The sequence below is a fragment of the Varroa destructor genome, unplaced genomic scaffold, assembly GCF_002443255.2.
Source record: "Varroa destructor unplaced genomic scaffold, Vdes_3.0 BEIS01000005.1, whole genome shotgun sequence".
In the NCBI taxonomy this organism is placed as follows: Eukaryota; Metazoa; Arthropoda; class Arachnida; order Mesostigmata; family Varroidae; genus Varroa; species Varroa destructor.
The window spans coordinates 27,314,048-27,341,035 of NW_019211458.1; the positions used below are offsets into that span (position 1 = coordinate 27,314,048).

Below are 26,988 nucleotides of genomic sequence, written 5' to 3' on the forward strand. Positions count from 1 at the left end.
ATGATTAATTTTCGAAGTTCCTGTGCCACATTATATATAACAAGTATCTATAATTATTTTTGTTTTTTGCTCTGTTTTAGTTTTCTGACGACATGTTTGACCCGCTTTTTAACATTTCAGATCGTGCAGGCCTTAAGTAAGGCAGCTCATCTTGGTAAAATTAGTTCTATACCAGCTCCAAATGATTCCTACGAGGAGCCTGCTAGCCCGAAAAAGCACAAAAAAAACAGTGTTTCATCCAAACTTAAGGACAAACCTATTCACTTTCCCAAAACCGACGATGAACTGAAACAGGTAGAACAAGAAGAAGACACTTTATTCTCTTTCGAGTCATCGGAACACGACTGTTCTCTTAAGAATCTAGGTGAATCAAAGAACTCAAAGTCCAACGACCCCAGTATGAATAGTCATGATGCTGAAAAGACGACTAATACTATCGACAGAAGTGCTTGGCGACGAAGGAGTTTCGAAAAGTTGGCTAAGTTCCGGCGTACGGCCGAAACAGAACTGAATGCAGCAAAATGCCGTGAGCGTGAAGTTAACGAAAATGCTGGACTAGTCAAAGACGGTCAGCATACCCTCGCATCTCCAAAACACAAAGACGAAGAAAAAGGAGGAGCTTGGATCAACCAAGAGGTACACTACAGCGATACGAGTGATCTCTTCAGCTTTAGAGAAACTGCTCAAAAAGTGGCATTACAATTTATCGATTGCACTCAGATCGACGCGTCTGAGGCTGAGAAACCCAAACATGACACAGATGCATCAGACAACGATGAAGAAATATTTAATTCGGTAGAAACGCCAATACAATATAAAAAACATAGAAAGTCCAGTGCTCAAATGATTCAAGCGAATGACTCGCAACGAAAACTGTGTAAAGCTTCTTCAGCCTTCAAGGAGTGCCAGCTGAACGGCTTTGAAACATCGACTGAATCCACAGAATGGGACGAAATAGCATCGCAGCCAAAAGAGTTCCGAAGTAACCCGGGACCGTCTGAGGAGGATGAATATGAACTGTTTAACTTCATGCAAACTCCGTCAAAAACTGAGATTCCGACAGTTTTATCAGAAAGTAGTCGTGATACTCTGAAGATGGCGGCGGTTGCGTGTCCACTAGAAACTGTAATAGATGACGACGATGATATTTTTAATGCTGTCACCACTCCTGAAAATAAATCTGGACCAAAAAATAGCCCAGTGTTCAGGATGAGTTCGGAACGAACTCTGAAGTCTAACACCTCAGAGGGCAGACTGGACTCATCATCTGCTAGAAATAAGGAATCACCCTCATACATTTTCAAGAACACTTCCACGTGTTCCAGTGTAAACCAGACCTGGCGTAGGAGAAGTTTTGCGAAACTGCTCAGGTTTAAATATGAAGCTGACGGGGAAAGTGATAAGGTTGAAACCGAAAAGATGACTTGTGAATATGATTCCTTATGCAGGCCTAGTGAGAACCTCGCGGTTCTAAGAAAAGATCAATCGCCAAGATCCGTAGGAGACAATTTAGCATCGGTGACGGGTATGAAACAGGAAGAAAGCAATGCAGTTCAAGTGGAGGCAACGCGGTCATCTCCGGCAGTCGTGAGTCGTGAAAAAATTTTGAAAACTTTGGAAAGATTCAAGGTGACGCCGTCACCGAAACGCAGGAAGGTTTTATCATAAAATGAGACTAGCTCATGTTTTTTTTTATATGAAAACAATTATATCGGATAAAGCTCCCCTGTTTTTTATTGTGCTAAGCAGTGCGGGTATGATATATATATATATATACGTCTGCGTCTAACTTGATAAAAAAAAAATATGGATAATGAAAGGTCGATTTGGTTCATGTGAGGTCTCAATATATTGTCCGGTTTTTAGCAAGTTGAGTTCGATGAAATGTTTATACGGCGGCTGAGCCTGAACTCTGGATTTATAAACGAGTATTCTTCTGCCTCAGAAGTCTGTCTGTGTGAAACGTTTATGCACAAAAATAAGTACAAGCAATATGCTGATCTAGACGAAAAAGATGTTCTTAGGTGGGATAAGAGTATAAGATTTCTCACAATTAGAATTCTTTGTGTGGATTTTATATAGTAGTGTGATGTATTTGTGAATTATGCAAAGAACTGAAGTGAGTGCACATAAAGATAAATATAAATTGGTCTATGAAGCCTATTTTCGGCACAGCTGTCGCTTCACACCTAAGAGAAACGGCTCACTAAGTGGACATTAACATTTTAATGCAAAAAATGTTGAAACAATAGTAAGTATAGAATAGAGATATTAAACACTTTGCTTCGGAATAAGTTTATTCAACGCTTGTCGAAAATATATATTTTGTCTTCTCTATAGGCCCTATCTTTAGATCATATGATTTACTATGACATTGTTGATCTATAACTCATATTGTGCTATAATGCAGTTAATGACATCATTATATTATTATATATCAGTGCTTAAAATAAATTCAAGACTCGATTAAAAAGCTGCGTTTTTATTCATTTTTCAGGATTTCGTGGACAGCTAACTCTATATTTCTAGTTGAATGATAGACTTCGTATCCTAGCATATAACTCAGAGGTGCTTGAAAACGGCAATACTAAAATTTCGCATCGCCTTTATATTATAGTCATTGTTGCAAAACTATACGTTTTGCGCAAAATGCACACAAACTTTTGGCTTTATTGTCTTTTAAGACGAATGTGTCGTTCATCAGCTACTTCAAGGTTGGCGACATTGTTAATTTTACTGTTCATATATAGTGTGATGCATGCGTACGTATTCTTGTCGTACAGGAAAAAAATCACAGTTCGATATTAAATGTTATAGCTTTATAAATATAATAGAAATATAATAATTTACTGTATTACCAAATTTGCAAGCTCAAGGCAGCACCAACTTGCATGTTCCCTGCCATATTATAACCGGGAGTCTTCTTGTTCGAAGTGCCCGGCGCTGCTGTCTATTTCATCTCGAATTTGGCAACCAAAAAGAATGCATTTGTTATATTCGATACATTACATCGTTTACAATCGTCTAAACTAACCGTAAGTTTCCAAGCTTGTAGTTGAGTAAGTATTTATACTTATATGACTATTTCCAAACGACGTGTTTATCCATTTCATCACTTTCATACTACGCATGCCGTTTTTGAGGCCTAAATGCAACTAGTTTTAATTCGCGATATCCGCTCTTTTCTTAAAGTGTTTGTTCTCAGGCAGTTGTATATTTACTGTCCTACTAAGTTCACTTGATATCTTTATTTCTTATCATACATTTTCTATATCCTAATTCGATGTTTTACTTTTATGTCACAACGGGTTGCAAGCGAATCAGACTTCGTATTCGGGATGATTCTATCTATTGACACGATGCGCTTTTCTTCAAAAGTGATGTTTGTAGGAACTTTGTTTGCGTTGTTAAGTACACAAGTTAAATGCACTAGAAAGCGCAAGAATACTTGACAAATGCGCTTTTTAGGACACCGCCGTAACTGCTACAAATTTACCTACCTTGAAAAGTAAAAAGTCTAATTTAGACAAGTTGATTAGTTAGGTGTGAACAACTCGTCTTCAGTAATTGTTTTTAGTGTTTAGCAAAGCGCAGCTTCGAACTTAATTCACCAGACTGCTAGTTAGGTTAGAGAGCAATATCACAGACACGAAACACCTGCTTCAATAGGCTACCAAAATTTTTCAAGTGGAACATAGATCTCAAGGCTTCCCTTTAGTCTAGTCATTTTCTATTCATTTTAATATTGAAATATTGCATTACAAATACTGGATAGATGACACCATGAACATGACACGTCAGTTTTGTATCATTGTACTAAGTAAGTAGGAAGACGCTGTGTATCAGATAAACATAAGATGAAATATCTGTATTAGATTTCGTATGATCTAATAAAAAAAGTTTAGAGGCAAGAAACACCACTACCGACCTATAACATCGTGGCACCAGCACCTATTTGAAAAAGTCTACCGTAAAATACAACATATGGATAAAAGTGGATCTCTGACTAACCAGAATTCAAATCTTCAATGTCGGAATCTTTTGAATTGTGATCTTAATAGAGTCTTCGGCGTCCGTGGCGTAGTATAAGGTATACGTCTGAAGACGCGATCTTGTTTGCTTCATCCAAGAGACGTAGCGTGCACATCTTACTCATGTCAGAGGCAAAAGCTAATGAGGCTAGCATCATCGGCGTTGGGTTCTACGTTATTCGTTGTTACCGTTGTCGCCTTTATCAAGTGCAGCAAGTGAAAAAAAAAGAAAAATTTCAGTGCATTGTGTGTCGAGAGCAGCAGCATGTTGACACGGCGCTATATCGAGGCCCGGCAAAGCGATGCCGAGAGGTACGAAGTTTTTGACTTTGTTTTCAAATCTAAAACCATTATGGGTTACTACGAATACAAACGTTCAATAATGTAAAGAATCAATGAATCTAAATAGTGCTAAAGAGAGGGTTAAACTGTAAAAGTTTTCTGGTTTCTATTTTTCACATATTTTAATATGTATGTGATAGTCAACGTGTACACCAAATATAGCCTGTCTTGTTTAGGAACATAAATCATAACCAGCCATTCGATGGAACATAGGCAGTACTGAAATATCCAATATCTACTACACTACATCGGCAATTAATTGTTTTTTGGATATGGAAACAAGGTAGGAAGTTTTTTAAGGATCATGACAAGGGGTAGATAGCTTAAACTAGTCTATCAAGGTGTAGTTTCCTACGGAGTTTTTACACTATGTCTACTATGAAACTTATAAAGATGTATTGCCCTTTCTATAGGTCGTTCAATATCTGAATAGGAAAAATTGCATTGGCTTCCTTAGTTTCACCTCCGCAACTGTGAGCCCTCACGCAACATCTGTTAGTCCTAAAGGATGTTTCTCTAATGGTTCCTTTTCCGATGTAAAAGGATGCTATGCGCGCCTTCAAAATTCTGTTGATGCTCAGGTTCCAAGCAAGGTAGGGCAGGAGAACATCGGAGAAGAACTCAACGAAAGTCTATCAACGCCTAGAATCTACAGATATTGCCGAAGCCAAGAAGATAAGTCAGAAAGATCCGCTAACAGGAGCAATGAAGACGAGCAAAGACCTCGAAAATAGCCATAGAAACACTTTCGTAAAAGCAAACGGGACGCAAAGATACGTGACGGAATAGAAACAAGTTCAGTCTGACAACAGAGATTAGGACTAAAATGTCAAATTAAAAAAAGCACGGATTTGAAATCTGATCGCTAATATATTTTGCTAATCTTAGTCAAAATAGCGTAACAAAATAGTGTGGGTTTCGATCGGGTTATATTAATTGTGTTTCGTTTTAAGCTAACCTTATCGTAGTAGCTGTATTCCCGCGTAGAATAGGCTCTGTACAGAGTCTTTGATCCAAAATCGATAAGTCTGATCGATCTGTGTGTGTGTATTTAGATTTAGTGCCGAAGAGTCCGACAGCGGATATTATCGACAGATAGATCAGATCAACAGTAGGCCTATAATACATTGTATGGCAATCCCGAGATACGGAAATCACCGAATTTTAGAGGGAGATCAAGATAAAATAGCCGTTCGAAATCTATATTTTGAATTAAACCTTATTTTACTCAATAATTGTAGAGCACTACGTTGTTTTGAGTTAAAACTGGCCGAAAACAAATAAAGATAATATACGTACAAAGCCTTGGACTGTATGATTGTTATGAATAATATGCAACAAAAAAGATGGTTGATTATATACGTGCAACACTCTTTCACGCTAGATAATTGAGGGTGAACGACTTGTAATTTTATTTATTTAATCGTTCATTGTTGGTTCATAAACTACGTTTATAAGTGTATGTAAGCAATGAGTGTGAACTGACTTGTTTAGCCGTTCATCGCATCGTTAATCTAGATTTTCTAGGTTTTTACCGAGTGGCTCTGTGACAGCAAAGATCGCTGCTTTCTAGTGATCTTTATCGCACATTCGCCCCCAGCCTCGGCTATACAGATCAGAAGGTCCTTCCACGGTTTCGAATTGCTACAATAGAACTGAGGCCGTGTAGATCCACTCAGAAATTCGCGTTCACTTGCTAGATGGCGGAGAAATAGCTTTAGTGAATAGTTTTTACTGATCTGGCTAATTTGCCAACGTTTCTTTTTAATTTTAGTTTATTCTCCCAAATTTGCCTCGTTTTTATTATTTAGCACTTTCACGCTCAACTACAATAACAGAACTTCCCCTAAGGCTTCTCACCTTTAACACTGCATGCTGCTAGAAACCAGGTACACGTAGTAGAAACTAATTACTGCATCTATCTCCGTACGTAAGTCGTTAATCTACGTAAGTGAAGTATCATTTCGTATGTGCGTAAATCATCATAGGTTAATAACTTAGCGTTTTTTATTTTACTTACTGTTTTCTTTACAGAGCCGAGTAGATGGCTTAAGTTGAACCGAGCTGAAGCCATTCGATGTATAGTTGTAGGCGAATAGTGTTTCTGCCGTTGCCCGCCACCGCCCGTATTATCATGTCGTATCTGTTATTACTGCAATGTTCGCCGCAAAGCCATATGTAGCTATCATAGGTTTTGCTGACTGTCGCCTTTGCTTGCATGGGGTGGGCCCTCACCAAGCGTCTCATCGACGTGGTTCCCTCTCTCGTAGTGCCCGAGCGGATCCGAAACGAATTCTTGTTGCAGATCAGATCTGTACTGGGTAGTTGTGCACGTGATGCTATAACGAGCGATACAAATAGTGTGCAATATACGGTCGCAATTATGATAGTAATGCCGCTGCTGCTGTTCCGAAAGCTAAAAACCAACAGCAAGTAAGACTGAGCTGAAAAAGACAGCACTAACACGCGACCATCAAGGCGTTTTCTGTATTAGCCGGCGTGTCAAGACGAGACGGACGCTCGAAAATCTGAAAGCATTGTGTGCTGGTGAAATGACGCGCGCGCCACAACAGCAACAAAAGATTAAACATAACGTAAGTGAAGTCTGAAGAAGATGATGAAAAGAAAGCCGTTAGGTGGCGACGACCGTACGAACATAGAACCTGTCACTGCTGACTTAATTCTACTCCGAGGGATTACCTGTTTCTGATTGTTGCTGGACTTCAAGGACATTTGGGAAATGAACGGTTCTACGTCGATTATAGTCGTTCTTCATTGCGTCACCCATAGGGAGACTAAGCATTATTTGAACGACAAATTCATTAGTAAGTGCTCAATAAATATTAAAACCTAAATGTTGGCTACAGATATGGTTATTTGTATGGTGAATATGTATATCCTAATTATGACATTATTGTCCGTCTCGAATAACTCGTTATGCCGTAATGAACCGATTATGATGAACGACGCGAAACTTCGCTTAAACTTACCTAATTATTTTCGCTTCGTATATGACGTTCTATCATAATGATTGTAGTGCTAGTACCGCGTATAGCAACAGTATCCAAAACAATCGTCGTACTCCGTTAGTAAAAGCTGCGACCGGAGACCAAGTTTTAAGCGCCCAAAGCAACAATTCGGTGCGAGCGCAGATTTCGATTCCCGTGAATAGTGGCTGCAAACAGCAACAATGGCTCAGTAGGAAGAGCTGCAACAAGTAAAGACCGATTCATGTGGCATGCATCTGGCTATACGCATGTGGCGGGTCGGAGTGGGAAGATATTCTGCTTTTAACTAAATTGCTTTATCTATTTCTCCATGAAGATTTTGGCAATTGCGGTCCTGTAGTGGTGTCGGTAAGTAAACGTTTAAATATTACCGTGATTATATATGTAGAAAGAAATCGTTATCGTTCTAGGTTCTACTTTTGGTTATATGAATCAACTGTATACAGTATATTGACGATCGGTCGAACGTTCAGAGAAATCATATTGTGATCTTCTAAGTCTGCGTCGCTTATTAACGTCGCCTAATAAAAACACGCAATTGACTGATTATCGGTATCATGTACTTCTACTGAGTTAGGAAGAGATTTTTATTCTACAGAATCCGTACTATTATCTAACGGGCATCGTATAGCTGCATTTGTCTCAGTGTTATGTTTGAATGAATGAAACCTAAGATATCTTGGCAGCATTAATGGACGAATATTAAAGGATAGGTACCGTAAGGAAATATTCCGAATACACTCAAAAGTATTGTACCCATTCATTTGAAATATCGATGCAGCTGTAACCCATAAATATTCATTTGGACGGACGAACGTGACTTTTCAGCAAGCAAAGAGTATATTTTGTAACACTTAATAGAAGAACACAGTTTTACGTAGTCATAATCACTTAATATATTGATTAATAGAAACACTATACAGATGGCAGGTTTGATAGGGCCATTAGAAAAGGCGTCCTCCGACACATTTCTAGCTAAATAGATCTATCGCTGTCTAAGATCTGTCTAGAAACATAGTGTCATGGACATTGGACTAACTTATCGAATTCTAAATTCGCGCAAATCAAATCAACCTTAGTAGCAATTATATTATGGTTTACTTGACCAGGGTGACAGTCTCATTATTATCGCCGTGAACTGCAAGAGAGCAATTCATAGCTAACTGACCATTTGGCCAGGGCTTAAACAACCTACAATATGCATTATGAAGCACATCCGTTTTGCCATTTGTGTCCGTGGGCGTGGGCGGTGTGGGCGTTGAGAAGCTCAACGAACCATTCGGTTGGCACTGTCAGGAAGTGCCAAGATTCCGCTGAACGCCGCGAATAATTGGCAACAATGTTCCCATTAAATTAATTTACCGGTACATGGTATTGATCTGGTCATTGTCGTATTGGGAAATATGTTGAGGTTTAACACCATCCACGGGAAAGCCAATGAGCTTTAGCGTTTGCACTCGATTGCCGATTAATTAGATACATGCTTTTATTTATTTTACATTTAATATCAGAAGTAGTTGTTTGCAAAATTGAATGATAATAAGTGCTTCGAAACTAACAATTAGTACATGGAAAGAATTGGACGATACTGGGTTGAAAATGTTTGTAGTTTCATGTTCGTACTTCTCCTAATAAAAACGATTGACGTCAGGGGAACTAACGATTTTAAATGTTTATTAAAATATTGGTGCTTGCCTACGTGTTGAGTGCAAAGATTAGTGCCGTAAATCTGCTAAATTTAGATAATCAATATAAATATATGCACTAGAAACGCGCCAAATTAGCTATGTTAGCGTATTATTGATATTGAAGCGGACAAAAAAATTATTATAATAATAACAATTACGTGTTTTGCTTAAATAAACAGCTTATTTTTTTAACGATGCATATCTAGGTGATAAACGTCCATCTATAAGTATTCCAATGGAAGACTGATCAGACGATCCAACTAGTCGGCATCGATAAGTATGCAAGGAGTTTAAATATGATAAAGACACTCTTATGTCACATGAGTGCCATTTTCTGTCGTGTGTGTAATCTAACAATTATAGGTAATCTATGTATGAGGTAGCGTAAGTCTAGTGTAAAAAGTCCAAGCGACTTAACATTACAAAGCTGCTACAGTGACGTCCTGGAAGATCCAGTGATGTAGTTCATAGAGAGTGACCAGCGGACATTACGTTAGAACATTTTTCGAAGCTGTCCTCAGGGAGGACAACGCAAAACTCCGCCCAAAATCTGTGACTCGACTGGCGATTGGGAATGCATTTATTTCTAGGGCGCCTCCTGATTGTAAATTACCATTACCTCGTTGGAAAATTGTATTTGACACCGTAATAAGATAGGCGGCGCAATTCCTTCGTCTTATTATTCGCCACTGTTTAACTTCAAATGATTACGTGGATTTTAAGGCAGAACGTTGAAGGTGACTAAACTGAAAAAGGAAGTAAATATAGTATGGCATGATTTGTTCCTTGAAGTTATTACTGAGGCATAAATACTAGTAACTTTATCAAAGTAATACATAACAGTTTGGAATAACTACGCATTGGAAAAGTTGTCATTCCGAACGACCCAATACATGGCACTGTTCATAAAAAAAAAAAGCTCATAAGGGTATTGTACGGGTCGAACGATAAAGTTCGGACGTCTGAAATCAACATCGATCTGAAGTAGCAGAAAGGTCTAAAACCCGCCTAAGCCCCTCTTCGCTTAAAAGTAAAACTTATCGTTTGATATGTGCATACAAAAGCCTGCGAATATATGACGTGCTGTGACGATACGAAATATATGGTATATTCGAACTATTACAATGATTCTACATACACATGATGTTGTCTTTTTTTCTCTCATAACTGTATGATTCACCCCGGTGAACTTACATTGCATATATAATTTCGTTAGTTACTTTCTATTATTGTTATTTCTATATTCTATTATATAAACTATTGCTATTACTTAATTCACAGCGAACGTTGATGTTGCCGACAAGCTGACGCTGTATAGATTCCTTTTAACACATCCACAAATCGCCTAACAATGTGAAGTTCACAATCAAAGAATGAGACTGTAAGTTTAGGGTCGGATGAACACTATAATAAGAAAAAAATACAACGAGAAAGTTGTTTACATTTGTTTACCTTTTACATTAGACGCACAATTTTTTTTCCAAAGTCTATCGTGCCGCTAGCGGCAACCAGGACGGTCCTAGGTAGCTGTAGTATAATAAAAGAGCTCTAGGCGAGGAATTACTCGCATATGTACATAGTTGTCTACTATAACCTACAGGACACGGAATGTTTAAAATAAGACTGTCCGTAAAAAGGTAAATTTTTGCCGTCCTTGCTACCTAAGAGGATTGCGTCTTTTCATTCATATTCCCTGTAGTGTCATACATTCTATTGCTAATCTGTGGCCTGGATCAAACTTGTAGAGTTTTCTCAAACTGATTTGAATATAGCTACATCTGCTCCATTTGACTCAAGTAGCGCTGTGGTAAGTTTCACCTATTACTTGTTAGACGTCCTCAATGATTTTTTTGCTACAGGATCATGGCCGTATCTCTCTGTGGCAATGGCTCAAAGACAAGCCTATTTATGCTTAATTTTTTCTTACATTGACAGGGCTCAATTACAGTGGTAAAATACCTTGAGTCCGATAGATAAAAGCCGATGTCTACCATTAGATAGAAACCCAATGTGGTCCACGGTCGTTTATTATGTGCCCAATGGCAGACAGACGTCGCTAAGTGAAATTTCATCATCCTATCTCCCAGCGTGTATCGATGTGCGGCTTTTAAGATCTAGATTTGTTGTGGGGTTCGAAGCTGGTGTCATTGGCACCATTGAATTGCTGCAGTTGAACTAGCATAGTGTTCATTCTAATTAGGAAAAGTGCAATAGCCTGGCTGTTACACTGCAAATGCGCTAGCGGAAACGAGTTCGTGTTTTTCTATTGTTGTTGCCCATAAAATAAAAGCATTATAATCGTATAGTTATATGTGACGTATGCGTGCACGAATATATTTGACCTGATAAAGCGGCAGGAACAGGATTGTTTCGATCAGATTTTTCATTCAAATTTAACAAAGGCGACCTTATTAAAAGCGTCTAATAAACATATCTGATGATCGAAAAATATATTTTCGATTATTCACGCATATTTCATATAATTGTACTTTGTACGACTGCGTATTCTAGCTAGACGCAACAAAGCAGCTTGAACAATTAATTCTAATAGACATATCAGCTCTGGACTGTCGTAGTGAGTTAAAAAAAATATATATCAAGCCATTAGTTGAATCGTGCTAACATCAAAGCCACTATTATCAGCTCAGTCCCAAATTTGAGGCGGGAGCTGGATAGGTGTTTTCGATATACTCAGTCATAGCATCTGGTGTTCCATAAAAATTTTCAAAAAAAAATTAAACACGGGAACCTTAAATACTGTTTATGCTATCCCGCAGTTACACCGTTTAAAAAAAACCGAGCATCGGCAAATGCTACGTAGCTTAGCACCTTATTTATATGTATGTTTATACATACATAGTGATAAATATAGTCTTTAGGTTCATATATCTTCAGCTTCAGCATAGGGTAACAGAAAACAGCAGGAAGGAAAGAAAGGAGTGCGTCAATTAATGGGTGTGTTAGGTATATTTTACGTAAGTGAAAGTTATCGCTGGTCAGTTTCTACGAAGCTCGCAACAGAGCGAGTCATGTGCCAAAATCCAACTTGCCATTTCCCTGCACGGTAAATGGCTTCGAATATAAGCACGGAGCAACTAGTAATAATAATGCCACTTCCTTTTCTTACCATAAAGGCAACGCTTAAACATACGTCCATTGTTAGCACTCTGTATATGTGTCATGACACTTTACCCCATTCCTCGTGTGAAAGCATACGACAGTATTATTTTTCTACTTAATCTGCCATGTTGAAATGTGAATTCAGCCTAAGGACAATTATCGGTCGTAAAGATGAATCATTGCTGGTCAAAAAAACATTCTGTTATAGCACTCTCAGAACCACAGGGCCATATACCTTGGCAATCGTCTAGCAAGTTAATCCTAAGGCGACAACACGTTTTACTATACTATTAGTATTACCATCATTAGGAGAGTGCCGCATAACGTGTAGCTTGTTAGCTAAAATCTTTGCTGAACACGTCGCAAGACAGAAGACCCAGATCACTACAGGATCAAGAATAGCATACACGTTTACGATTTTCAATTCAAGACAAATTGCAATACAAATCCAAACTTTGACCTTCAATCAACCTTTATCTCACTTCAAACATTATAAACGACCACGACCAGCTTCGAGGCTCTCGATTATTTTTTGTTTAATGTTCAATCACTTACCAGCCGACACATGCAGTTTCCTAATTTAGAAATGACAACCGTCAAATGCAGCCGTAGTAACTTTGTTACACAGAAACATCCACGAAAATCATTCTTCTATGCCGTACTTGCTGCGGGCTAGCTGTACCGTCGTACACGACGGTTGTTCTTAGTCAAAATCTCTCTGCTAAACGGCAATTCCCCATTCACCATTGCTGATTCAAGTGAGGTCGAGGGTAGATTTTGTGGCCGGCAGTTCAGCTCGGTCGACGCGTGGCCAAGTCCTCTGTACTGGCTAAACGTATTGGGCGTCCTGCGGACTGGGCCACGTTAGGTAAGTAGTAATGTTTGGCTATAAGGATGATGTAGAGGACTCTGCCGTCCGCTTCATACAGTGTTTACGTAAACGTTGTATTTATATCTGAACCTTTTTGCCGTTTGCTTGTGTGCTACAGTCTGTGGACGAGTCTTTACGTAGCTTGCTGCTGCTGCTGCTGCTGCTACTACCACCATTTTCGAAAGGTTTCTCATTGGCCGTACCGTTGTTAGCTCTATTTGAGCTGATCACTGCCATAAAAGTGTAATATTTTATACCTTTGAGTTGGGGAGGATTCGCTGTTCTCCGTTATTGGAAGCACTATTGCTGACTGTTCACTCGAAACAGGTTCGGTTCCCGTGAAAGACGGGTATACTGTGCCATTATTTCTCCATAACTGAATCGTACGAATATTGTCTATGTAGTTTTGTTACCCTTGTAACCGCTATTCAGTGAAGTATTAATGGTTAGTGGAGCCATTTGCTGCCAAACCGTCGCGGCTCTGTAGTCGTAATCATCGACTGTGCTTAAGACGTACCTCGATGTTCGACCTGCTTAAACAGTGAAGTGGAAGAAACGAAATAACATCTATCGAGGTTTAGAAATCGTTTCCGAAGATCCTGCTCGAAATGATATTTTTTAAAGAAAATGTATGCTTCTTTGAGATACGAGGAGGTAGGTTTAGCACTAGCAAAGCGACTATGTACATCAGTGATGGATAAAACCGAAACGACATTCTGCCGACTTTCCTCTACGATGAATTTACTGAGTGTTACGGCCCGAAACCACAAAAACTGTGCGACTTTTCGATAGGTTAATCTGGTAAACATCCAAAATAGAAGAAAGGATAGGTCTGAGAATAGACTTCCTGTGTCCTGCTCAATTTTAAATTGTCGCAAACTCCCATATAATTAAGTAAAGCTTGAAACTACTAAATTTCACTCAAATCGACTAAAAATGGATGCCTGGAATCAATCCGAATTTCATCCCAGCTACAGTTATGATGGTAAGTTAATTTACCTTTCGAATTCTTTATTCGAAGTTTTTCAGTGACTTGGCCAATAGCCAATGGCAGACCGAATAGTGACATCCTTCAGCACATATATATTACCCGATTATTAGGCGCGTTCAAATAGCAACATTAACTAGAAACGAATTTTGTCGAAGCATCTAATACTGCATTGAATTTCTGTACTATAACCCTTATAACAGCAAAGTTTGTGTGCAAGTAAACCATGCCTATTGTTTCAGTATTGGGATAGTAACGGTCGCTACGGTAGCCTTTGAGCTATTACCGGCGAAACTATACCTCTGCAGGATATGATCGAAAAAATGACGATATCTGAAAGTTGTTGTTATCACTGTTCTTTGCCGTCGGGATTCAGTCTGTCATACGCCCGGTCTAGAGGAAATGACATTATGCGCGTCTTTCAACCGAACGTTGATCACGTACAGCGATACTAATGAGCCTTAAGGCTGAGGTAACACGTCGAATCTGTGCGTGATTTTTCATAAGGAGCAGGTAGGGGATGGCAAGATATTTATCGGACAACTGAGTTGTGCAGTACAAGCAAATCAGGGATTTTCTGAAAGCTATGTTTTTGCCTGTGTTTATTGGAAGGAAATCGTTTATATATTAATGTTTGTTATAAAGCAGTTGTACAGAAGTTAGTGGCGTCCGTAATGATATTTCAAATGACCAATTATAATGAATCACTGACTATAGCTGAGAAAGTTGCTATTCATCATTATTACGAATAGAATAGGTTCGTTAAAGGTGGTCAGAGGTGGATTTTTATTTTGTCAATAGAGCTGTCTTTTAGAGGCAGCAACGCTTCGTGGTACAAACTCTTGTTTCTGTTTCATATTTCTATGCACCACATTGCGGCATTGTGTGCCAGCGTTTTTGAACTATAATTTGCTTATTAGGAAATATGCATTTTGTACTCATATACGTTACTAAAGTTGCTGGTTTAGTAAACGTACACGAATACCAACAAGGGTGATAGATAAGAAGTGAATTCAATTAGAAGTTGAAGCCGGCTGGTATTGCCTTTGAAAGATTCATCTTTAGTCTCTCTGTTTTTGTCGCAATGATCATTCCGTTTTTTAATAAATTGAGCTAGCAGTGATAAAGAAAAAAAAAAAACAAAAGAAGCTATTATTATGCGTCTGTGCCTAATACGTTGAAATCTACGTGGAGTTCAGAAGATGAAATAAAGTTACCCCTAAGTACCAGTGATTCAAATCCAAAACATTTTATATGCCAACCACTAAATGACACTAAATACCCATACAATATTTTTATGCAATACTTCAATCGATACCTTTATTGGTACTAATGGAATAATCACTGCATGTTACAATAATTTTAGTTGTATATAAAAACAAAGAGAAACGGCCAGTTTAGAACTTACGGGATTGGATCAGCTGCTTATTACATTCTATTAATTGTACGTATGAGAGAACGCAATGTTCTTGTGATATTAGACGCCATTCCAATCAGCTATATATGTGCTATATATATGCAGAGAAGCTATATATGAATTATAGAAACGAGTAAAAAAATCAATACGTTGATGTTCATCCCACATGTGTGCGTTGTCACGTTATCTATTACCTTTTTATCTCTGATCTACATCTGCTGGCATCATTTTTAATTGTACAGATAAACAATTGTTGAGACATGACCTAAATATGGAGTATATTCGATTTGTGTTCGCGTGATGGCGATCTGATCCTGATTGTTTCGATAGTCAGACATATTACCAATGGAAGGTAGACGGAACTGACTAATTGTTGTATCGCAAGTAGTATGTATTAAGTGGGAAGCTTTCCAGTGCAGCAATGGACGTTCGTTTGTTTCCAGTAAGCATATGTTCTCAGATGAAGGAAGGTTCATCTAAGTAATTAATTTACTTGGATTTTTTTAAATCAATACAGTCTTGATTAAGTCGATACTCTGCACTAACTCATATTATTTTAATCAATTTTTTTTTACCATACTCGACACAACAGGAATGATAAGGTAGTATGTGTACAGTAAGCTAGCAATAATAGTATTTTTTTTTTCAAAATATTGCTTCTTCGTTCGTTTGGCAAATTCTTTGCTCTCGCATGTCAAATTGCGCCAACGATTTCAGTTAAGGTAATCTAGAGTTTAAAAAACTAGTACGTAGATGCAATTTTGTAGATCCCTCATCTCACTAGCGGAAGGACATGCCTCGACGATCCCAGGTAAGCCGGTTTATTGTTATGATCTTGCGTTCCCTTTAGAATAGGTGAAATACGTGCCTACAATAGGAGTTGTGTTCGCCGTTAAATGGCACGGAATCAGGAAGTTTACCGCTCAGCTTTGTAGAGGTGCATACAGATAAAGCTATTGCACCCGGAACAGCTTTTTGACAGGAATCGTGGGTCACGAATGGTATCTCAATATAATATACCATGTTAATTACTAACAATAATATCATCTTTTTTGTGTCTCTTGCGATACAGATATGACTATGTAAGTTTAAATAGTTTAAAAATAACTAATTTATTAATAATATACATACATACATAATAATAACAAACCGTCACAGGACAAAAAAAAAGAATGATACATTTCGCAACGAAATAAATGATCATATAGTTACAAATAATTGAATTATACCACGTCTGCCTAACTTTTCTCCTAACGTTGGGCTCATATTATTGGCCCTGCATCGTGGGAACGTCTGAATGTATGACCGTTCTACAAAATAAATAAGTTACTATTAGACATTCCAATACCACAGAGTATTCCACTCAACGCAGTTAGAACAAATCGCATTGAAAGGGGTTCATGTAAAGTTATACGGTAATTTGTGTTCCATTATGCCTATAGAAGAGCTTATATATGCGGTCAGACGTCATGTTCTCCCTTAAAAGTGCGTTGCGCAGAACATCAGTACCGCAACCCTACCAGCGTCTGCATCGCTAGTCATAATATACATACAATCTAAATATATGTTTACCTAACGAATAAGTCTGCATTAAATAAGAGACCAATAGCATTGAGAGGGAGGCCCATAGTATATTTTCGTAATAATCGTTACTTTGTCGCAAGGTACGGGGTCCGACCACAAAGATTAAACAATTTCAGTGATGAATTACATGTATCTAGAATTGACTGTTTATTTTGGCCGTCGACCAGGTATTTTGGAAATAGTAGAGGCAAAAGTGAAATAGGCTACGATACAGCAAGGGAAGATGGAGGTATTTTTGTGACCATATATTAGCCGCGTAGTTTTGTCACTCGGACAAAGTTAAGGCAACAGATTTGAGACGACAAATAAAAGCTTCTAAGAGTAAATATCGGCAGATCTTATTATGACCGTATAAGATAATACTTGTATAGCATTTCAAAACTAGCAAAGTACGATTGGTAAGGGAATTCAAGATGAAACGTGGAGAAAACACAGGTAAGTAACTCATGACGTAGGCGCCAAACGAAGGCACAGATTCTATTTTTTGAAAAAAAAAACGCCGTTTTTAGCAAATAGTTCCCATCATCGTTACCGTAAAAAATGTGAGAATGTAAAATATACGAGTATCCGTGATAGCTATTTCGCTGTAGTAGTTTCTATGGTCGGTGATATTAGCGTCTGTAAAGCACGTTTGTTGGTTTACTAAATTTCCAATGCTATAAAAGGATTTTAATGAATTGGAATTAACAAATGAAAGTGGAACCGCCTATCACATAGAGCGACTCTTCTTCCAACATACGCATATTCAATAATATAACAGAATTGTTCGTTTGTTTTCAGCTCCCTCGTGGTCCCGACCCCAATACTTTAGAATGAAGAGCACATCGAAGCTTTATCGTCGTCTGACGTCCAGGTAACATTATTCTCTAGCCTTCAAGTTATCTTCTAGAGTAGCAGCAGCAGCAACAAGAGATGCCCGTATATTTTGTACCAAAATTATGTTATTGAAGAAATAGACTGCCTTCATTCAAACAACGTGATTTTCATACTAAATCAACGTATAGATCCTTTATGCCCGCCACTTAAGCCGTTCTTAGTATCCTCTCCGCTCGATTTCGAATGTTGGGCATAATACGGTATGCGAAAAAGTTTCGTCGGGCCGACCGATGTCTTCACCCTCCATGGGCAGCATGTGACTCGGATACCTTTAAGCATTTCCAGTCAGTCCAGCTCGGTCATAATATGAAGTAGATACATTTACGGTACCGCTTTGTTTGCCACTTCAACGTAGTTTTATTGTTCAATCGGTAATTTGCAACTGTTGAATACGTCTAATGGTTATGCTAAGTAATTCATCATAGGAGCATAGTCCTTCAAAATTGGTAATCGTTTGTCAACCGTCTTTTTCTTATGCTCAAACCCGTCTTTTTCTTATGCTCAAACAAAAAAAGATGTCTTTAATCTCCGTTTAACAAGACTTACTCACAACGTTTGTTTCCGTGTAGTGAAGAACTAATCCTTAATTATCCATCAACCCGCCATTTTGCCAGAGACCAATTACGTGCGAATCGTCTAACTTTTTTTTTTATTTTCTCACTTCAGAGAGCGGCCTGCGTTGTCGCCTCAATGGAGCCTTGACGTCGCCGATATTGGCAGAACGAGCCCGAGAACTAGGAAACGACGTTCGAAAAAAATCGAAGAGGAAGACGAACTGGTAAGGACTAGACTACCGGTAAATAGGTCTATGCGCCCCGTCATAACCCCGGACCAGCTTTAGGCACAATATCTCTTAAATGTTTATTATTTTTTTGCTTACCGTGTCGTACGGACAAATTCATTTCATCGACTATACACAAACACATTTATTTCCGTTCATCTTAATCACTGGCCAAACCTATTTCAAGACTAGGATTTTTTTTTAGTCCAAACTGCTATTGTTTGATTTTGCGAAATTTTACGTGATTTAGTTGTTTTATTGTTGGTGCCAAAAGGTCATTAAAGGCTTGAACAGATCGTAAATGAAATGACGTATCAAGAGGAGGTTACAATATTCACGCACTTTGACATATATCAAACAGTAAAACTCACTGAGTTGGCATTGATGGCCTGATACCTACTGGAATTATACAATAATTATCATCTTTAAGTATCAGGTAGAAAATCGAATTCGAGACCGTATAGTTTTAAGTCCTATGCTTTACACACTGTACCACTAAGTTAAGACGATCTGACGGTATTTCAAAGAACGAATTCATTCTACTTGATGGGTTCGAAACTTCACCCGAGCGGTAGAAAAACAACATCACAATAACATTTATTTCAAATTGAAACTAGTCCACGTACGTGGTAGCCTGCGTAACGCAAATAGGCATCAAGCTAATGAAGGGTAGCATAATAGCTAAGATTTATTGTTTCTAGTACGAAATCCACTCCTGTGATTTTAGGATTAAAATCCCAAGAGTGGATTTCGAAGTTTAGTGAGTTATTACGCCAAAAAAATCCAAAACAAATGATTGATACATGCATCTCGTTTGTAGTGCAATTCAGTCCCTTTGGAAGAAACTGAAACAGCCCCAACATGCATGCACTTACCAAGAACTGAAAGCAGCTAGTTATAAGGGTCTAGGCAAAATAATAGTGTTCTTAAAAAAAAAGGTTGCCTTTTGCGTGCCTTAACCTGCTTCATAACCTATTTTACAATAATGCCCATTAAGTTTCTCATCGCTGATTTGTCGTTACATTACGTCGTTACGTGTCGTTACGATTAGAGGTATATCGGAAAATTCAAATGATCAATAACTGTAATATAGTATGTTTAAATGTAATGTTCTTCGTGTAAATGCGCTCTTATTTATGCATACTATTTATACACGTTTTATGGTCGTCTTGCCGCTGGTTGACACTATATTAATGTCCCATTAAACCTCACTACATTTAGGACACGTTATGTGTAAATTTTAATCGAGCGCTGGAATCTACCGCACCAGCGGCAATTTTTGAAGATAACTGATATCTACTGAGGTACTGATGCATCGAAACATTGATGATCATTGATGAGAACTGGAACACCATCGAACGTGCAACATTCCAGTGCAGGAGTTCTATGGATATATCTCTGGCTATGGCGAATAGTATCACTGCCGTTAGATTAATTTCTTAATAGATCGTTGGATTTGGTGGGTTCGACCATTATGAAGTGATGTCTTTCCGACCGAAAACATTAGCTTAAACTTGTGGCTTGACTTGATGAGAGAATGTTAACGTTAATATATACTAAGGTGAGCCCTATTATGCCTATAGCTACTACGGCGGTTTATTACGTTGAATAATACAATCAACCTGCTGGTTAAAGATTCGCCTGGATGTCGTTTGAAACGTTTTAGGACCTATTTCTATAAGCTGCTTATCGTAATTTACATTTCTTTACTAGGACCTTGAAACAAAGGACCTTATTTCAAAACATTCTTGTCGAACAATTTGTCAAGCTGCATAAGATTGTATTCAATAAATAAAGGCAGCACTAAGCTCCCTGCCGAGAGAGATGAGATTACGGAGGTGCAAACTCGCATTCAGAGGCACTCGTCATACAGCGTAGTCTATAGCGACCAAAAAACGTGGTTTATCAGGTGATATCCTACTACTCATCGTGTAACAGGTAGATTTATCCCATTGAAGAATTACCTGTCACAATTTCGTAAGCGGCCTACTTGAGCAGAATAGACCTAACGATAAAGTTTTGTCTATCAAATTTACCTATCTTACCAAATCAAAAGGATACAGACGCAAGGTCCGCTTTGTGCCGAAAGAAGCTAGCAGCCATCTAAAGCAATGTTGAGTTTATTTTATGGGGAGGTTTCAGAAATGCGTGATGCAAACGCGTGGCTCACACTCATGGCTGACGGTGTTTATAATAAACAACCCTTCACTAAAAACGAAAAATAGATCGTAGTGTAAAAATCGAAACACGCAAGCTGGATCATTTAAACGTTTGAGATCTCAATTACTCACGCATGCACTTATTGTTGTATAAGTGCAGTTACAAAAGGTTTTTTAAACCTAACCATTGCGAAGTGGACAGTCATCAGAGAAGATTGCACCAAACATCAGCAAGTGAACAAAAGTAAGACCATGTAAACATGTAACAACGACAATTACTCCACCCTAGAAAATTCGTCGGTTGAATTCTCCACTGCCGATATGTTCACATGGACCCGAATAGAAAACCACGGTTCGTCTATCGTAGGAATTCTCGTATGACTAAAAAAAATTTTTTTTTTTTAGTGCAAACATTTAATCTACTATAGTTATAATGACTAAGTTTCGTTCGATAAAGATAGTTCGTTCGTTCAATTTGATTGTGACATCAAATATTAAGAAAAAGCAAAATGCAACAACTTCTCTAATACATGTATTCCAGTTAATAAAGCTAACCAGAAAGTTTTTATTTACATTCAGGACACATGTCCTCGATGGACCTTCTTTATTTACATGGAACATTTTTTTAATTACTTGTTTATATTCCAGAGTTTGATCCTGTTGGTTTTCAAACTGAATTTAGTTTATTGATCAGGGCCTTTGTACAGGGACTAATTTTTCTAGTTTAAGAGTAACCGAATTTGTCATAGTGCAGTTTCTGATCAGCTCTACAAATAGCCTACTCTAGCGTATTGAAAGCGGCCAATCTTTTGGTTTACATTAAACGTAAGATTCTACACTGTTTCCAAATCCATTCGGCGGAATAATTTTAAATTCAATAAGTCTCCAACCACTAAATACGTAAAATATTAATATGAATATCTACAATTAGGGTCGTTTGATCTGTGGCGCGCTCCGCTTACCTAAAATGAGCGTTTCGTCAATCAACTGTTTCTTGGATCAACTGTCGGTGTTTAGTGCCTGTCGTTTTTCGACGTTTACGGTTAGGTGGCGCCCTCTGTGACGAGTGGCGAAAGCCGCCGACGAATCACAGAGAGGTTGGAGTTAGCTAGGCGCCGGAAGGGTCAAAGAAAGCGGACTCACAACAAACAGCTGAAGGAAGACTCTGATGAGGGTGTTTAGCTGCGACATTGCTTGCCAACCGGCGAGCCAACTGACCCTCTCAGCGCCACTGTGTCCGTCGGTACGGCCAATGAATTGTTCGCACCCGGACGCCAGTGTTTTTTCTGAAAACTCTTCCTAACGGTCATTAAATGATTCATATTCATCAGCTGCGTGTCTCATTTTATACACCTACTGCTTCTATACATACTACTCTATTTCTGCGATCCCTATTTGTTCGTAATGCTGTGGTCAGTATGACGTGAACGTGAGAATTTGTCGTTGAGATGTTCGTGTCTATCGGTATGAATGTGCGCGGGTACCGATTGAAGCCTACGCGACTTGCCTTCGATAAACTGGTAAAAGTCACACCGATAAGGTTCTAGTTCCAGCAATAATAGTGAGCAGCTGCAGCTATCGCGTCGGTAAATTGTATTCTAGTGTTATGACGGGGTCGACGAGCAGCGACTGTGCTTTTTTCTTATTCCCGTAGCCACTTGTCGCCTGTCCGAAATAGTTGCACGCCGACTGGCGGCTGGATGCCGCTGGCGCCTAGGGGAATGCTTCAACGTAGCGAAATCACATAGACGACCGAATGATGCCAACTGTTGCAAGCAAAAATGACCGAAACGCAAAGAGATGCTAACGACGTTGCCTCGAACAGCAATAACAACAAAACAGAAAAAATAACAGCAGCAATCGTCATTGCTAACAAGCGGGTTTGACCAGTGAAGGGCGGCCCCTTTCGACAGACCGATAGAGCGGATGCAGCTACGGCGATCTTACCGTTAGTAGCATAGCATAGAATAAGCGGGCTGGTCGTAGTGACTAAGGCGGGGTTCTGTTTGAGACACTGCATTTCTAATGACGTCTATTGCTATAGTGGCATAACAATCCTCCCCAGACAAACAATCACAGCACACAGTAATATACGCAAATACACTGAGACTGATGTCAAGTCGCGACAATCCCGATAACACTGGCTGTGTTTAACAACAAACTGACTGGAAAAACGGAAAATAACTTGACGTGTGCAATAAACGAATCACGCGTGAATCGTGCCAGAATACGACGACGTGACGAAATTTGTTCTAGTTATGTACTAACCTTAACTGAAGAAACGGCACAAAGGAACATTTTCGAGGTTCGTGATTTCGTTTCGAAGGACAGGCACGGTTCGACACTCGTTCTGTGGTTGAAGTTACCATGAAGTAGCGATCAGTGACCCCTCGGTTGTAGTGCGTTCCGTGAAGTGCGAACAGTTTATGTTGATTGGTTTAAACAAAGAGGAATAAACAGCTGTTAACAAGTAAGAAGATAGCAAGATGTTCGTTCGACGTCGCAACCGCCCCAGGAGCACGGGCACCCGGACTCCCAGGGGGTTGTCGTTACTGTCCCGCCTTGGTTTTCGAGCACTGCCTCAGGAAGATCAAGTTGACTCCCTGATGCCCGATGAAGTTACCGTAAGCATCCGTTAGTTGTTTTTCTAAATACGAACAAAGACACCACAACAGCAGCAATGAACTCATTATCAGCTCTATTACAGCGGTCTTTTCCCTTAGCGTGCCTTCAGTAAATGTGTATTCGACCTAGTTATCACTAATGGTGTTTGTCTGCAACACCTATTCCACCGTACTTTTTTTTATTAAAAGCTATAAATTATTAATTGTTTCCTTTGCAAACGAACAAAGAGACTACTGTAAGTGTTACCTCTAGTGATGCCGGCAAAAATCTGTCGAATCGGCACTGAGAGTTTCCTTCCCAGCCCTTGCCAACTTCTCTCGCTTCACCATAAAGAACGAGAGTAGTCAACTCAATAGTCAGGTGCTTACCAGTGGCAAACTGCCCCGTTGGGCTATTTACCCGAGTGTACGATGGCTCCGAGCGCATTCATAACAATGGAATAGTTTCGTGTTGCGCTTCAGTTACTGCTTGAAAATGTTCGGCTGTGTTAAAAGCGCACGCTATAAAAAAGGCGACTGTCGAAGCAGACTTTGCAGTTCGTGTAGTCGCTCTTAGTCAATGTTATCCGGAACGTCTACGGTTTAGTGTAGGAGACGACGGCTTACCGTAGAGACAACTCGTCCTTGGAAAAGTTCATTTCGCAGAGGCTAGGTTGAATCAATCGGTCGATCATCAATCGTACTTCTGAATCGATTTTGTGAATGGATCACACTCTAAAATAACAGAGCTGGTGTGCTTGCTCTTGTCTGTCATTAGTTATTGTCTTTGTTCTTTCTACCATTTCCGATACGTGCATCGTGGACAAATCCCGCTCAAAAAGTGTGCGTGAATTTCTGCGACGGGTCGACGTGTTAAATTTGTTTACGTGTTTCGAAACGAGGTAACCGTGAAAGAAGCTTTGACAGAGAGAACAATGATTCGAACACGTAGGAAGAGGTCGCTGGACAAAGGCGTCAAAAAATCACAAATCTCACCTCTACTGGTTGGTAATACTATAATGGCATGTGATCGAAGAGTCACACGGCCATAGGCGGCACGTGGCCCACAATGCGGCACAGCAATCGAATTTGTTGGTGGTTTTTTTTTTTTTTTTGTTTTTACGGCTCCCAACGCCAGCTTCAATGAGCACATGCTTTTCCTGCACTTTGCCTTTCGCGCTCACCACTGCCACGACTAAGGTCTGTTTCGTGCTTAATGAAGTAATTATCGTAAACGATGGTTAAATCGGGCGCTTCAAACGAAAAATTTTATTTATGAAAGTGCAATTAAAGGCTTAAAGCAATATTCTGTTTTTACCTTTCCAGTCATAGTGACTGCTTCAACAAAATCATCAAGCCTAAGGGCTCCAACGGTAATCTGACAAATCATGTATCAGAACGAGCATTAATGATTCATCTGTAGAAAGCTGCCTCAACTGAATGAAGCTCTAGATACGTGCGATATAGCAAGGCGACGTGGGATAAGGGGCACGTACATTGCAATTTTTTTCCAAATCAGCTCTTCCGTGCGGCTTATCAGCTTGATAATAATAAAATTAACAATAACAGGCGAGATATTTGGCAGCCGCTCTCTGCTTTTCATACAGGGGCAGAAGAACGGCTATCAGTCATTTGTGTCGAAATCTACCCGAACTTCTATGTAAATTCAGTGACTCCTTTGAGTCATCAGACGAAATGGCTTTTTAGCGTGAGCCATCCAGAAAACGGTTTTCCCAAAACGAACTCATAACTATATTAATTAGAAATTTTCGTCGGTTTTCAAGTACGATCAACTCTTTCGGACACTCCGGTGTATTCGCTCATCGCTTTTAATGATAGCTATCGATTCATTTCTCAGATCACCCGAAGGTTAAACTTCACACCCGAATGCGGCGTGGTATTACATGAGAAACTGCAATCGACCGAGAATTGCTGTAGATGAATGTACACATCGAAAAAAATCATACATATATATTTTGTCTATAAACTATCTAGAGATCACAATCTGATGCAGTTACCTCCTTGGTACGCTGTTTTATCAATGCCCCGATATCGTAATATGGGCTCCTGATAAAGCAACAGAGTTAGCACTGATATGATACTGGTCAGCTCGAATTGTCCTGCCAAGGTCTGATAAGGAACAACATCGGAGGTAAGCAAGATTACCTGCAGTCAAATCGGTCGTATGCACAGCGGGTGTTTCCAATACACTGAATTTTTCAGGTAGCTATAAAACTATCTATACACATACATCGAATGCTACGTTGGCCGACCGCCGCCTGCTAAAACGTCTCAATGAGAAACAGGTCAACTGAATGGTTGGCGTTGGGATATCTAATTGTGTGCAGTTTGAATGCTCAGCGGGATGCCAGTTCGGCAGACATTTTAATGAGTTATTTTTTGGAACTAACTCTGTATACTACAGGGGGCTTTTCTAGTTCTTTGAAAATTGCCCGCGCGTTATTTTACAGCGTTGTTATGCATAGGAATAACGTTGCTTTATAAAGATTGCCGCGCGCATCTATCTGTAGGACTGTAAGCATTACTGCCCCTTTTTTCCACACCATACAAAACGAACGGTAACATATCAATGTCTCGCTTTTGTTGAAAACAGAATTGGCTCTGTTAATAACAGTTATCACGGTTTAGAGCAACACCTCAGGACTATGAAGGGCACTTACCTGATTTTCAACAAGCATACTCTTACCTTACTTGCTTGCAAACAACAAACTTTTAGAATTTCTCTTCTGTTATAAATAGTGTGGGTTAATCTGCTCGTTTTAGAGTCTTTTAGGGCGTTTGTTGCTGTGACAGTGAAGTGTGATGAGCTTCGATGAGGAAAAGGCTTTGAGTAATCCCCGGTTGAAAACACCCTTTCAAAAAAGTCTCAAGGTGTTTTCTGTGCGACTGGCCTCGTGGCCGCTTGTACATCGGCATCGTTGACTGTAACGATAGGCACCTATCAAGATACGAGACTTAGTTCTCGTTGTTTTCGTTCCATTTGCAGCAGATTAGGCAGCAGACTCTCTAAAGACTAAAGGAGTTGAATGATAGATACAAACAAACAGATTCTATCCAGTTCCAAGCTCTCTCGGAACGCAAAAGCAGCAGCTAAAATGAGTTAAGGACACATCATTTTTCATAATTGACATTATTTAAGAATTCCTGCAAATGGCCGAGTGCCTAGATGCTTGAGGTGTTCAAGATAAAGATCTAGAAGATTTATCTGACATATAAAAATAGTCCTCTCTCCAAGGACAGCGCTGTTTGCTACGTTCAGCTGCTCAAATATTAAACAGGAACTACTGCCGGGTGCCACACTTATTTTATTAGCGAACTTTTGTGAGTCGTCCTTGTTGGTCCAAGATTTACTTATAGCCTGGGCTGATTGAAAAAACGTCTCGGGTTGGCAAAAATCATAGAAGTCCAATTCATACTTATTGTTTTAATCTGAATGATACTAATAGATGTGAAATCGTTGCGAGAAATAAGCATATTCAAATTCAATTAAAACGAAAAT

At 39.2% G+C, this 26,988-nt stretch overlaps 2 protein-coding genes and 1 long non-coding RNA gene across 25 annotated transcripts in view; 2 read left to right on the forward strand and 1 right to left on the reverse strand.

Annotated features, from left to right (window-relative positions):
• LOC111251100 (uncharacterized) overlaps nt 1-2,473 on the forward strand; it is an 88,168-nt gene extending 85,695 nt beyond the window's left edge. For all 5 annotated transcript variants that reach the window (XM_086990321.1, XM_022807392.2, XM_086990324.1 and 2 more), the window contains one exon: nt 121-2,473. In XM_086990321.1, coding sequence (XP_086846447.1) covers nt 121-1,668 — 1,548 coding nt within the window. In that variant the 3' untranslated portion in view covers nt 1,669-2,473. The remainder of the gene's footprint in view (nt 1-120) is intronic.
• On the reverse strand, nt 2,467-26,596 carry LOC111252090 (uncharacterized). 12 transcript variants are annotated; one of them, XR_015328516.1, is made up of 6 exons: nt 26,176-26,595; nt 21,828-23,512; nt 18,476-18,659; nt 12,745-18,194; nt 7,364-7,548; nt 2,467-6,917 (listed from the first exon to the last, which is right to left on the reverse strand). It is a non-coding gene; the product is annotated as an uncharacterized LOC111252090 (long non-coding RNA). The 12 variants fall into 12 exon arrangements; XR_015328515.1 differs by lacking the exon at nt 26,176-26,595 and adding an exon at nt 25,635-26,163; XR_015328518.1 differs by lacking the exon at nt 26,176-26,595 and adding an exon at nt 25,487-25,626.
• Nucleotides 6,915-26,988, forward strand: part of LOC111252089 (transient receptor potential cation channel subfamily M member-like 2) — a 37,782-nt gene continuing 17,708 nt past the window's right edge. For 2 of the 8 annotated variants that reach the window (XM_022809495.1, XM_022809496.1), the window contains exons 1-3: nt 6,915-7,198; nt 17,830-17,902; nt 18,592-18,703. In XM_022809495.1, coding sequence (XP_022665230.1) covers nt 7,114-7,198; nt 17,830-17,902; nt 18,592-18,703 — 270 coding nt within the window. In that variant the 5' untranslated portion in view covers nt 6,915-7,113. Of the gene's footprint in view, nt 7,199-7,580; nt 7,730-13,903; nt 14,046-16,138; nt 16,277-17,829; nt 17,903-18,591; nt 18,704-23,351; nt 23,490-24,337; nt 24,473-26,988 lie in introns of those variants that run through there. The other 6 variants (XM_022809499.2, XM_022809497.2, XM_086990316.1 and 3 more) reach the window with 6 other exon arrangements.